The sequence below is a fragment of the Thamnophis sirtalis genome, unplaced genomic scaffold (genome assembly GCF_051295495.1).
Source record: "Thamnophis sirtalis isolate CommonGarterSnake01/CBP01778 unplaced genomic scaffold, rThaSir2_p1.2 scaffold_9, whole genome shotgun sequence".
In the NCBI taxonomy this organism is placed as follows: Eukaryota; Metazoa; Chordata; class Lepidosauria; order Squamata; family Natricidae; genus Thamnophis; species Thamnophis sirtalis.
The window spans coordinates 3,203,495-3,217,401 of NW_028261389.1; the positions used below are offsets into that span (position 1 = coordinate 3,203,495).

At 43.8% G+C, this 13,907-nt stretch overlaps 1 protein-coding gene across 1 annotated transcript in view; it reads left to right on the forward strand.

The window, feature by feature from the left end:
* Window positions 1-11,335, forward strand: part of FBH1 (F-box DNA helicase 1) — a 37,707-nt gene extending 26,372 nt beyond the window's left edge. The window contains exons 15-21 of the mRNA XM_087722673.1: window positions 21-145; window positions 1,455-1,515; window positions 4,033-4,227; window positions 4,389-4,514; window positions 8,021-8,124; window positions 9,006-9,137; window positions 11,048-11,335. Of these exons, the coding sequence (XP_087578799.1) occupies window positions 21-145; window positions 1,455-1,515; window positions 4,033-4,227; window positions 4,389-4,514; window positions 8,021-8,124; window positions 9,006-9,137; window positions 11,048-11,224 (920 nt within the window). The 3' untranslated portion in view covers window positions 11,225-11,335. The remainder of the gene's footprint in view (window positions 1-20; window positions 146-1,454; window positions 1,516-4,032; window positions 4,228-4,388; window positions 4,515-8,020; window positions 8,125-9,005; window positions 9,138-11,047) is intronic.
* Window positions 11,336-13,907: the final 2,572 nt, after the last annotated feature.

Genomic DNA, 13,907 nt, shown 5'->3' on the forward strand with positions numbered 1-13,907 from the left:
GGAGGCTCTGCTTTTGACAGGTGATGTCCGAGGGGTCGGCGTGGAGGGGAAGGAGGCCTGCTTATCCCGGAACAACCAAACCGTCTTTGAGGATGCTGTGAACCGCACAGGTGGAGACTCACCTGCTAAGATACACTTGCTGGGGGTGAGTGCAGAGAAGGCCCAGGAATGGTAGAGGAGGGATTCCTTCCTCCCCCCCCCCCCGCTTCCTCTTTTCCTTCCTCCCTCTTTTCCTCCCTGCCTACTATTATTCTTCCTCCTCCCTTCCTTTTCATCTTTTTTTCCTTCCTCCTTCTTTCTTCTCCCTCCCTCTTTCCTCCCCCTTTCCTTCTCCTCTCTCCTTTCATCCCCCTTTCCTTCCTTCTTCCTTCCATCCACTTCATTTTTCTTCATTCTTTCTTTCCTTCCTTCCTTCTTCCTTCCTTTTTCTATTTCACCTTTTTTCCTTCCTCCTCCTCTCTCCTCCCTCCCCCTCTCCTTTTTTTCCTTCTTACCTTCCTTCTTTCCTTTTCTCCCTCCCTCCGTCCTTTCATTTCACTTTCTTTGCTAATTCTTCCTCCTCCCTCCCCCCTCCCCCCTTTCCTTCCTTCCTTCTTTTTTCTTCATTCTTTCTTTCCTTCCTCCTCCTTTCCATTTCACCCTTTTTTCCTTCCTCCTTCTTCTCCTCCCTCCTCTTTTTCCTTCCTTCCTTCCTTCCTTCCTTCCTTCCTTCCTTCCTTCCTTCCTTCCTTCCTCTTCATTTTTTCTTCATTCTTTTTTTCCTTTCCATTTCATCCTTTTCCCCTTCCTCCTTTTTTCTCCTCCCTCCCCCTCTCTTTTTCCTTCTTACCTTCCTTCTTTCCTTTCTCCCTCCCTCCTTCCTTTCATTTCACTTTCTTGCTAATTCTTCCTCCTCCCTCCCTCCCACTCCCCCTTTCCTTCCTTCCTTCCTTCCATTCACCTTTTCCTTCCTTTGTCCTTCCTCCTCCCCCCTCCTCCCCTTTTCCTTCCTTCCTCCCTCCTTCCTTACTTCCATTTCATCTTCTCCCTCTTTCTCCTTCCTTAATTCCTCCTTCCTCCCTTTTTCCTTCTTTCCATTCTCCCTCCTTACTTTCTTCCATTTCACCTTTTTTCCTTCCTTTTTTCTCCTTCCTTCCTTCCTTCCTCCCTTCCTCCATCCCGCCTCCTCCCTTTTTCTTTCTTGCTTTTCTCCCTCCCTCCCTCCCATTCCTCCTTCCTTCTCTCCCTCCCCCTCTCCTGACAACCTCTACTGTGTGACAGCCCTTTAAATCCAGGAAGATTCACTGTGTTGTGCAGCCTGTTGCAAACACACTGAATTCTGCAGACACCTCTTACTATTTGAAGCACATTAAGGAGCCCCAAAATACAGACAGATGATTGCAACTGTGCATCGGACTACAAGTCCCATCTCACAGGGCTCTACATATAGTTCCTTTTTGTCTTCTTTTCATTAGGGTCTTAAAGCCTTTGGCCTTGAGAAAATTTCTGACCTCTGGAAGCTGCTTCATCCTGAACGTGAGTTCTCTCAAGCGCTATTTCTGTAGTCGTGCAAGTTGTGTACAGGTAGCCCCTCAACATACGACCGCAAGGGAGCCTGCCCACCACGTTCATATATAGTAAGAGTCTCAAATGGCTCAGTCATTTACAGCCTCCTGCATTGATTCACTTAACGGGGACAAGAAGGGTCGTAAACTGGGGCAAAACTCACTTAACAAATATCTTGCTTCGCAGCAGCAATTTTTCATCTCAATTGTGGTCGTAAGCCGAGGACGACCTGTATAATAGGAAGTCAAGAAGACATTCTGGAAGAATTCCTACAACTGCTAGGTGTAAAATACGAGCCCTGTTTACGCTCCAATCGAGGGTCCGATTTCTGGTGTCACTTCCTCTTCTCCATTCTCCGACCCTTTTGAGAGCAACGAAACTCCATTTTAACGTATGCCGATTAGGGTACATTCAAAGTGACAATAAATGTATGATCCTATTCTCCTGATGGCAAACCTGTGGCACGCGTGCCAGAGGTGGCACATAGAGCCCCCTCTCTGGGCACGTGCGCCTTCGCCCTCAGCTCTGTCGCGTTTCTTGCCATCGTTTGCGGGACTAAAGAAAGCTGCGTGAAACAGCCTTCCTCCTTTGTCGCGGTACGTTCGCTGTCGCTGCCTTGAGCTTGTCTCTTTCGATCACGCCTCTTTGTCGCCACGCCTCTTTGTCCTTATTCTATTCTACTCTATTCCTTATTCCATTCCATTTCATATTCCATATTCTATTCTATTTCATTCTATTCTATTTTATTCTGTTCCTTCTTTCATATTCCATATTCTATTCTATTCTGTTCCATATTCTATTCCGTTCCTTATTCTATTCTATTTCATTCTATTTTATTCTGTTCCTTATTCCAGTTCATATTCCATATTCTATTCTGTTCAGTTCTGTTCCTTATTCTATTCTATTCCTTATTATATTTCATATTCCATATTCTATTCTGTTCTGTCCCTTATTCTATTCTATTTCATTCTATTCTATTTTATTCTGTTCCTTATTCCATTTCATATTCCATATTCTATTCTATTCTGTTCCTTATTCTATTCTATTTCATTCTATTCTATTTTATTCTGTTCCTTCTTTCATATTCCATATTCCATATTCTATTCTATTCCTTACTCCATTCCATTTCATATTCCATATTCTATTCTATTCTGTTCCATATTCTATTCCATTCCTTATTCTATTCTATTTCATTCTATTCTATTTTATTCTGTTCCTTATTCCATTTCATATTCCATATTCTATTCTATTCTGTTCCTTATTCTATTCTATTTCATTCTATTCTATTTTATTCTGTTCCTTCTTTCATATTCCATATTCCATATTCTATTCTATTCCTTACTCCATTCCATTTCATATTCCATATTCTATTCTATTCTGTTCCATATTCTATTCCATTCCTTATTCTATTCTATTTCATTCTATTCTATTTTATTCTGTTCCTTATTCCATTTCATATTCCATATTCTATTCTATTCTGTTCCTTATTCTATTCTATTTCATTCTATTCTATTTTATTCTGTTCCTTCTTTCATATTCCATATTCCATATTCTATTCTATTCTGTTCCATATTCTATTCCGTTCCTTATTCTATTCTATTTCATTCTATTCTATTTTATTCTGTTCCTTATTTCATTTCATATTCCATATTCTATTCTATTCTATTCTATTCTATTCATTATTCCAGTTCATATTCCATATTCTATTCTGTTCAGTTCTGTTCCGTTCCTTATTCTATTCTATTCCTTATTACATTTCATATTCCATATTCTATTCTATTCTATTCTGTCCCTTATTCTATTCTATTTCATTCTATTCTATTTTATTCTGTTCCTTATTACATTTCATATTCCATATTCTATTCTGTTTTGTTCAATTCTGTTCCATTCCTTATTCTATTCTATTCCTTATTCCATTTCATATTCCATATTCTATTCTATTCTATTCTATTCTATTCTATTCTATTCTATTCTATTCTATTCCTTATTCTATTCTATTTCATTCTATTCTATTTTATTCTGTTCCTTATTCCATTTCATATTCCATATTCTATTCTATTCTGTTCAATTCTGTTCCATTCCTTATTCTATTCCATTCATTATACCATTTCATATTCCATATTCTATTCCTATTCTATTCCGTTCCTTATTCTATTCTACTCTATTCTTATTCTATCATGAAGGACTTGGAAATTGTTTATAATTTATCAACAACTTTATAATTTCATCTGGTCGTTAGGACTCTCCGAGAGTAGTTGATGCCACCTGGAGGTCGGAAGGGAGTCAGAAATGAACCTCCAAACGGCCTCAACGACCCTCTAAAAGGATGCAAAGGACCAGCAGTTGGCAAGGCGGATCAATCCTTCCATTCCCCACCATCCGGTCAGAGCCGAGGAAGCTTCTCGGATGAGAAGCGAAATGTCTTTAAAGAAAAACCAGAAAGTCCAGCTGCCTCTGGGAAAAACCTCTCTTGTTTGATCTTCCTAGTGAAACTTGAGATAAAGGATCCCTTCATCAAGAGGTGGGTTGAGAAGGGCCTGGCCAGCATCAAGGACTACGCCGCAAAAGCAGAAGACAAGCAACTGGAAATGAAAATTGCGATTGTGGAGAAATACCGGGAACGCATTCCGGAGCTGTTGGACAGGATATCCCGGTGCCACGTCCCGCGTCCAGAAAATGCAGGTAAATAAATATGTGCGAACACCCAGACCCAGACACGTATGGAATTCAAGCTAGCTTCTTTATTATTGTCGGCCTGTAATACAGGAGATCCTCGACGTAACAACCATTCATTTAGCGACCAAAGTTACGAACCTCAGGGCTTCTCCTCTTGTGTGTTTTAGATTGCATCCTAGGGACGGTGCACAAGGCCAAAGGGCTGGAATTCGACACCGTCAGAATTGCTGGTGACTTTGTCAACATCCCATTAACATTGCCCAATCCTGCAATACGTTCATGGGACCCACCTAGTGAGTATAACCTTCCTTCCTTCCTTCCTTCCTTCCTTCCTTCCTTCCTTCCTTCCTTCCTTCCTTTCTTCCTTCCTTTCTTCCTCCCTTCCTCCCTTCCTCCCTCCCTCCCTCCCTCCCTTCCTCACTCCCCTACTTCTATCTCTGTCATGTTCCATCCTCCCTCCCTCCCTTCCTTCTTTCCTTCCTCCTCCTCTCCCATCTCAATCATTTTCCTTCCTTTTGTCTCCTCCTCCTATCTCTGTCTCCTTCCTTCTTTCCTCCCTCCCTTTCTTCCCCTCTCCCTTCCCTCCCTTTCTCTTCCCTTCCTCTCCTTCTCCCCTCCCACCAGTGGTGGGTTCCGGATTCCGTTCCAAATGGTATGGTTGGAACGGCCCCGGAGTTACCCACATACACGCGTGCGCAAGCCTCCGCAACGCTCCTGCTGCTCCGCGGAGCGTCACGCAGGTGCGGAAGTGCCAAAAGATAAAGCACCGGTAAGGAGCGCGGGCGGGTAGGTGGGCCCTCCGGTACCCGGTGCTCCGGGCAGGATCCGGTACGCCTGTACCGGGACGTACCGCCTGCAACCCACCACTGCCTCCCACCCTCCTTCCCTTTTCTTCCTTCCTTCCTTCCTTCCCTCTCTTCCCTCTCTTCTTCTCCTTCTTTCCTCCCTCCCTCCATTTTCCTCTTTCTTTTCCTTTCTTCTTACCTTCCTTCCATCCTTCCTCCCGTCCTTCCTTCCTTCCTTCCTTCTTTTTTATCCTACCCCTCTTCCTTCCCTACCTTTCTCTTCCCTCCCTCCTCCTCCTCCTTCTTCCCTTCCTTCATCTCACCCTCCCCTCACTCCATTTTCTTTTCCCTTTTATTTCCCCTTCCTTCTTACCTTTCTTCCATCCTTCCTCCCCTCCTTCCTTCCTTCTTTTTTATCCTAGCCCTCTTCCTTCACTAACTTTCTCTTTCCTTCCTTCCTTCCCTCTCTCTCTTCCCTCCCTCCTCCTCCTTCCCTTCCTTCATTTCACCCTCCCCTCCCTCCATTTCCCCCCTTCTATCCCCTTCCTTCTCTCCTTCCTTCCTTCCTTCCATCCATCCATCTATTCTCCTCCTTCCCTCCCTCCCTCCCTCCCTCTCCTTTTTAGAGAAGCCCTGATAGCAACCTGTTGTGACTCAGCAGAAACCTCCTGTGAGTTGTTTCGGGATGCAGGGCTGACTGACTCACAGGAGAGGATAAGGAGCAGCGGTGGCTCATTAGGATCTCCTCCTGCAGATAAAAGATTGATGGTGCCACGCCCTAGTTGCAGAAGTCAACGTTTGTTCCGTTCCGTTTCTGTTCTAGTCAACGTTCCCCGTTCGTGTTCATGATTCAGAGAAACCAACTTGGAGAAGTGGTTTGCTGTGAGAGTTTGTTTTTGCATTTGCTGCCTAACTTGTTGCCAGAGCATTTATCTGTGTTTATTTTGGGCTCGCAGCCAGCAAGAGCCGGGACTGATAAAAACATTCCTTTGCAAGCTTTCTTTGGCTTTCGTTTCTGAACGATCAAGGTGGGGGTCAGAACAGCAACCTCTCTAATCAGCAATGAAATACCTCCCTTTCAGGGTGGCTGGGATGGGACACCACTCGGTCAGTGATGGGATTCCAATTTCTTTACTGTTGGTTCTGTGGCCGTGGGTTGGTGGGAGTGGTATGGTTTGGTGGGCGTGGCATGGCGTGGCTTGGCAGGAGAAGGATACTGGAAAATCCCCATTTCCTCCTGATCAGCTGGGACTCGGGAGGCAGAGAGTAGATTGGGGGGTGGGTAGGCAGTCAAGAGGTCGTATTTATCGGTTCTCCGAACTACTCAAAATTTCCACCAGCAGTTATGCAGAACTGGCCAGAACCAGCTGAATACCACTTCTGCACTCGGTGCTCAAGAGTTCAGATGTGTATAACAGCACCTGCGGGAATGCCATCCCAAAAATACACCGGTTGAGAGTTGAAAAGAGATCAGCACGATAACAGAAAAGGAAAGGAAGAGGGGAGGGGAGGAGAAAGGAGGGAAGGAGAGGGAAGGAAGAAAGAGGAAAGGAGAGAAGGGATAGAAAGAGAAGGAGAGAGAGCAGGAGGAGGACGAGGAAGAGAGGAGTAGGGGAGAGGTAAGGGAAGAAGGAAAGGGAAAGGAGGGAGGAAGGAAGGAAGGAAGTAGAGAAGGGAGAGAGGGAGAAAAGAAAGGAAAAATAAGGTGGTGATAACATAACATGAGTGTATGGGATGGTAAGCAAAGGAACCCAGAATGTCTATTTTAACCCTTTATATGGAAAAATAAATATGCAAAAGTGATAAAGATAAACAAGAACAACAACTACCATATTTTTCGGAGTATAAGACACACCAGAGTATAAGACGCACCAAGGTTTTGAAGAGGCATTTTTTTTTAAAAAAGTAGGTAGGTAGATAGAGGGATAGAGAGGAAGAAAGAGAGAGAAATACAGTAGGTAGGTAGGTAGGGAGAGAGTGAGTAGGTAGGGAGGTAGGTAGATAAAAGGATAGAGAGAGAGACAGAGAGAAATACGGTAGGTAGGTAGGTAGGTAGGTAGGTAGGTAGGTAGGTAGGTAGGTAGAGGGATAGAGAAAGCTAAATAAATACAGTAGATAGGTAGGGAGAGAGAGAGAATAGGTAGATAGGTAGAAGGATAGGTAGAGGGATAGAGAGAGAGAGAACTACAGTAGATAGGTGGGAGAGAGAGAGAGTAGGTAGGTAGGTAGATAGACAGCTAGAAAGAGAGAGAGAAAAATACAGTAGATAGGTAGGGAGAAAGAGAGAGTAGGTAGGTAGGTAGATGTTTCCAGGTGTATTTATCCATATGCTGGAGAAGGAAATCGCTGACAATCTGCAGCACCTAAGACTTTGTTTCTGCTGGCACAGCACTTGATCAATCTAATTCTCATCAATCAGTTAAAGAGCTTTCTAAAAAGGGAAAAAAGTTTTTGCACTCTGCAAACCTCCCAAAAACGGCCCGTTTTTTGCGAAAACGGGCCCGTTTTTTTAAAAAAAGGCATGAATAGTCTGGGATGGGGGCTTGCAGAGTGCTGCTGGGTAGGTGGGGGGGGCAAAAACGAGCAAAAAATGGCCCTTTTTGTCAAAAAATTGCATGCATAGCTTTATGGAGGCTTATAGTGCGCTGCTGGGGGATGGGGCAGCACAAAACGGCCCATTTTTTTGCTCATTTCTGCCCTCCCCAGCCCGCAGGAGCCTCCATAAGGCTCTGCATGGCCATTTTGTTGAAGGGGGCGGGGCTTCAGGATGCAAAACAAAATGCTATATTGGGTATATAAGACGCACCCAGATTTTCAGCCTCTTTTTTTGCGGGAAAAAGGTGCGTCTTATACTCCGAAAAATACGGTAAGTGAATGTATAGCTGTGACTATACATAAGAGAATAAAAATAAAAACTTATTTAAGAGTTCAGACGTGGGTTTAGAGCAGATCTGTTCAAAGGATTCCCATTCAACTTCGTTTTTCCCTCCTTCCCTCTTACGATGTCCCAAAAGCCATCCCGGAGGACGAATGGAATTTGTTGTACGTCGCTGTCACTCGAGCCAAGAAGCGTCTCATCATGTCCCGAAATCTTGCCGATACCCTAAAAATCTCCCAGGTGAGTTAAAGCCATTCACAATGCAGGCAGCCTTTGGCTTACAAACGTTCGTTGACTGACTGTTCACAGTTACAACGGCACCAACTTATGACCTGTTTCCCACCGTGGCACGACAAAACCGTGCTCAACTAAGCCGCGCCCGATTAAACCGCGTCGCTGACGTCATCAACAGGGCGACAACAGCGAGCGCGGAGAAAGTAGGGCGCTTTAAATAGCGCTTTGAAAGCAAGCCGATTCAACTTAAGGTAAGGGTTAGGTTTAGGGTTAGTTTTAGGATTAGGTTTAGGGTTAAATTAAGGGTTAGGATTAGGTTCAGGGTTAGGTTTAGGGTTAGGTTTAGGGTTAGGTTTAGGGTTAGGTTTAGGGTTAGGTTTAGGGTTAGGTTTAGGGGGGTTAGGTTTAGGTTTAGGTGTTAATTTTAGGTTTAGCGTTTACAGCGTGCTTCTGTCTCCGCGCTGTTGTCGCCCTGTTGATGATGTCAGCTACGTGGTTTAGTCGAACGCGGTTTTGTGGTGGAACCGTTTCCCACAGTTACAAACTAATCGGGCATCCTCATTGATCACGCGATTAAAATTCAGGCGCTTGGCAACTTACTCATATTTATGACCGGTGGTTTATGTGATCCGCTTTTGCAACCTTCTGACTAGCCAAGTCAACAAGGAAGCCCGATTCACTTAACCGCCGTGTTCCTAACTTAACGGCGGCACCGATTCACTTAACAACTGTGGCAAGGAAGGTGCTAAAATGGGGGTGGCAAGACTCACTTAACCAATGTCTCGTTTAGCAACAGAAATGTCGGGGTCAATTGTGGTTATAAGTCGAGGACTACCTCTTCAGTTTCCTAGCTGGCTAAACTCTTGTGTTTTTGTCCCCCACACAAGGAATACTACACCCGCTTTGAATTAACCGAGGAAGTGGGCAAGAAGATGTCGCTTTGGTGTTCGGAGCAGTACTGTTGCAACTCCATCCCAGCGGATTCTCCGCTAATCCCCCAAAGGATCAATTTTGTTTACGTACGTATCTTGCCTTAATAAGATTAACACGTGAGATTTCCTAAAAATGCCGTAACTGATTCATGAGCATCGAGCCAAGATTCAATACAAAAACAAAAATCATTTATTAGGAGCCCCATTAGGCAAGATCTGTTCGCAGTCAAGCCTCTGCTTTGTTTGTTCCTTCCCTCCCCTCAGTTTGTTCCTTCCCTCCCCTCAGTCTGTGTCATACATCACATTCACCTATGAGATGCACCCCTCCCAAGCCGGCTGCAGTAATCTGAGTTCCGACACCAGCAGACAGTATGCGTGGAATGCACTCCCCCTCCTTGTCTCCCATGACAACACGGGGAGTTGACATAATATATAACATAATTTAGTAAGGCCACACCCTTCCAGGATTTGAGGGGCTGCCCCAAAGAAGGGCTTTCTTTCAACCTTTCACATCTTCCTTTCGTTTGTGGTGGTTGGTTGAAGCTAAAAACGTTGGCTGAAGCTGATGGAGAGGAACAGTTTCTTCAACCATGGACGTTTTCCTTCTCCTTTTTCTCCTCCTCCTCTTCCTCCCTCTCTGCAAACCCCACTTTCTTCTAGCACTGATGATGTTACCTAGTTTGGCTAATGCAATGTCTGTTGTGGTCCTCTGGCGTCCTGCGGCGGTGGCAGCAGATTCAGACAGTGAGGAGGTTGGGGAGGAACCTGGGCCAGTCCTGGAATCTGGGGAAGGCTCGGACGAGGGCTCTGCGTCGGAGGCAGAGAGGGGGCCGAGGAACTAGACAGCAGTGAGGCAGAGGAACAGCTGGAGCCTGTTCCCAGTGCACGCATGCGTAGAGCTGCCAGAAGGCAAGAACAGTTAAGACAAAAGGGTTGACTCGGGACTAAGGCTTGGAGGTGTTTGGCCCCTCCCATAAGACAAAAAGGAGGAGCAAAGGTACCTGAGCCTTTCCAGGAAGCAATTTTGTTCGTGCTGGTCAGTTTAAATTCTGAAACTCCATTTTGACTCTGTGCTCCGTGTGGTCTTGCAAGCTAATTGCCAAATAGGTCTATGGCAGCGTTTCAAGAGAAATGAAGGTGGGTCCTTATCAGCCTTATCCGGAAAGACTTTGGCAGACTACTGTTGGACTCTTTACAAACTATTTGTGACTCATGACAGGGTGTGAATGAACATGGTTCCACCACAAAACCGCGTTCGACTAAAGGGCGCTCGACGAAACCACGTAGCTGACGTCATCACAGCACGACAACAGCGCGGAGAAAAAAGCACACTGTAAACGCTAAACCTAAAATTAACCCCTAAACCTAACCCCCCTAAACCTAATCCTAAACCTAACCCTAAACCTAACCCTTAACCTAACGCTAAACCTAATCCTAACCCTTAACCTAACCCTAAACCTAACCCTAACCCTTACCTTAACTTGAATCGGCTTGCTTTCAAAGCGCTATTTAAAGCGCCCTTCTTTCTCCGCGCTTGCTGTTGTTGCCCTGTTGATGACGTCAGCGACGCGGTTTAATCGGGCGCGGTTTAGTCGAGCACGGTTTTGTCGTGCCACGAATGAACATAATCCACAGCCTTTGAAATAAAAAGAGGGTTTGGGGGACTAAGCGTCTGCTTTTTAGCCTAGGTCAGAACAAAAAACCACCAAGCTCAGAGAGCACCCAGGACCCTACAGTCCTCCTCCTCCTCCTCCTCCTCCTCTCCACAAACCTCACTCCCTTCTAGCACTGATGATGTTACCCAGTTGGGTCATGAAACGCCCACAGTTCAACCCTCAGCTACAAATATTCTCTTCTATAGCTACTCCAGGATCAGGAACGATGCTATTTAGAGCCATGTTCCACGAACGGTGTTGGGAGGAGATGGTCGTGGTCTTGCTAACTTCACTGTTCTCTCTCTCTCTCTCTCTCTTTCTCTCTCTCCTTCTTTCTGGCAGGCGGACGGCACCAAAAACCCCGAAGGGTTGCTTTGTCCTTCTTGTGCAGTGTGGAAACTTGGACCCATTGCACAGCTCACAAGGCCCACATGGCCCACAAGGGAGCAGGACACAGCCAGTCCCCCAGAAGACATTGAGGTCCCCTCCGTAGTTGGCATCCTCCTCCAAGCCTTTTGAGTTCTTAAAAGGAGGAAGGAAAGAAGGAGGAAAAAGAGAAGGAAGGAAGGAAAAAAAGAAAGAAAAAAAGAAGGAAGGAAGGAAGAAAAGAAGAAAGAAAAAAAGAAGAGAAAGAAGGAAGCAAGGAAAAAAGAAAGGAAGAAGGAAGGAAGAAGAAAAAGAAAGAAGGAAGGAAGGAAAAAAAGAAAGAAAGAAAAAGAAAGAAGTAAGGAAGGAAAGAAAGAGAGTGAGTCCCACTTTCTCAAGAAAAAGAAAGCAAGACAAAAAATTGGAACCAAGGACTCAATAAGAGTCCATGACCGCAACAGAGCACCAGATTTCTGTTTACGAGCGAGACCGATATTAAGTGAATTTCGTTATAAAATGAATCACCGCCATTGTGCAGTGAGGAACAACGCAGTTGTAAATTGAAATCCAGCTTCCCCCTTATTGGAAGGTCACTAAAGACACTCGCGATTGTCGTAAATACGAGTCTGTTGCCAAACATCTGAGTTCTGATCAGAGACGCTGCAACTGTGCGATGTGAAAAACAATTGTTATCACTTTTAACTTTGACCAGCCACTAAATCATCCTCTTTTAACAACCCCGTAATCCCTTGCATTGGGGTGGAGTCTTGGGCAAATGAATGGAGCTAGCAGATTGTTTACTGGCCAGATGCCGTCCCTGTCGCCAATGCGGAATTTTCTTCAGCAGATATATTTTCATTGTGCCAAGAGAGAGAAATATCTGCCTCTACCTAGGATTGAACTCACAGCCTCCTGATGGTGCGGCCAGAGCTCCACCTCTAGGCCACTGCCCCACTTTGAACAGTCACTAAATGAACCGTTTTAAGTCAAGGACTGCCTGTCGATTTAACTGATCAGACCTTGAATTCTGGTGGGGGTTTTAGGCCCGCTTACCACCCACTGGCTTTCCATGTTGTGTCCAGCAAAAAGACTAGAAAGGATAAAAATGTTTATTTCTGGCTCTCTTCGCGGCCTTCGGTTGTGAGAGAGGCTGTTTTGATGCTGGTGCTCCTAAAAGTCCAAAAATAAATCTGATTTTTGAAAATACCTGGTAAGGTTTTTGTTTTTTTTAAAAAAAGTTTTTACTTTTTACATAGACAAACAAAACACGTAACATGAAAACATCTTCTAAATTATATGACATCGAAACAGAACCACAGGAATTGGATAAAATTATTCAAAGCTCAGATAGAAAGATGATAGGGAGAATATATAAATTCCTTTGCCTTTGCCCAGAAATGGAAAAACAAATTAATCCCAAGCGAAGATGAAATAATAAGAAAGATTATGGACTGTGCCGAAATGGACAAACTAACTAAAGAAATCCAGGGAAAGGAAGAATCAGAATTCTACCAGGTGTGGGATAAATGGTACAGGTGAATGGAGGAAAAAAACAAGAATCAATGAAGGAATACAACAAAACTCAAAAAATAATAGTTATGAGTAAAATAAGAGGGTTAAGAATGGTGGAATCCAAATGAAATACAATAGAAAGGGAAATAATGTAAGGTGAGCGGTATCGATTGATAATTGCTATTATAAAGAACAGGAAGCTCCTGTTCGTATTGTATTGTGTAAATGTGGTGTACATCTAAGTTGTGTGTGTGTATTTTACATGTTTGTTAATAAAAATCTTTTTTAAAAAAATAAATAAAATATTAAAGACAGAATATTAGCAAGATTGTATTATAAAAGTGGGGGGAAAAACATCTTCTGTTACGTACAGTGTGTCGATTGGTTACATGTTTTTGTGCATCCTTTCATAGTAATCCCTTGAACTTTATATAAAATCACATATTGCCAATCAAGTAAATTTGTATACATTATTATTATAGTACTACATTTATTTGACTATCACTATTATTTTTTCATTTCAGCATATTCCATTGTTCGTATCATCAATCTAATATATATGTATGCAATTATTATGATTTTTAAACATTCCTTGAGTATAGCTATTATTACATCCTTTTTATGAAAAGCATACTAAATTTAAAGTAAATTTATATTATGGCATTTCATTACATTATCCTGAAGGCATCCAATGGTGTTGTATCTTTGGCTTCTCCTGGATCAATCAGGGACTTCGCGATGCCCCCGAGATCAGCAGGACATGCCATTCTCTATCACCGTCTCTACAGGATGGTTTAGGTCCAAAATGAACCGTCCAGCAGCAGAGATATCGACAGCAATCCTGGAGCCCCAAGATTGCATGTCGTGTCGTAGCGACATCAACCCCACCCTCCTGGTAAGGTTTTTATAGATTTAAGCCATTCCAGCAGCCTTGCATGAAAACCCCAAGGCTCCAGGGATGCATTTTTTAATAGACTGAGGTGGTTGTTTTTTTTAAAAAAAAATCTCTTTGCAAGAAGGAAAGGGTAACTTCTCCCCAATTTTTGTGCCCATAAAGGGAAGGAAACCCTCCATTTCTTTCCATCTCTCTCTCTGGGCTGGCTTATACTATTATGAATGAATTTGGCCATCCGAAATGTAAACTGGTAATGGATGTGAGTCACGATGATAGGACGGTTTCCTTCTTCATGAAATCTGGATTGATGGGTAAATGGAAGATAGGTAGGTAGGTAGGTAGGTAGGTAGGTAGGTAGGTAGGTAGATACATACATACATACATACATACATATATACATACATACATACGGACGGACGGACGGACGGA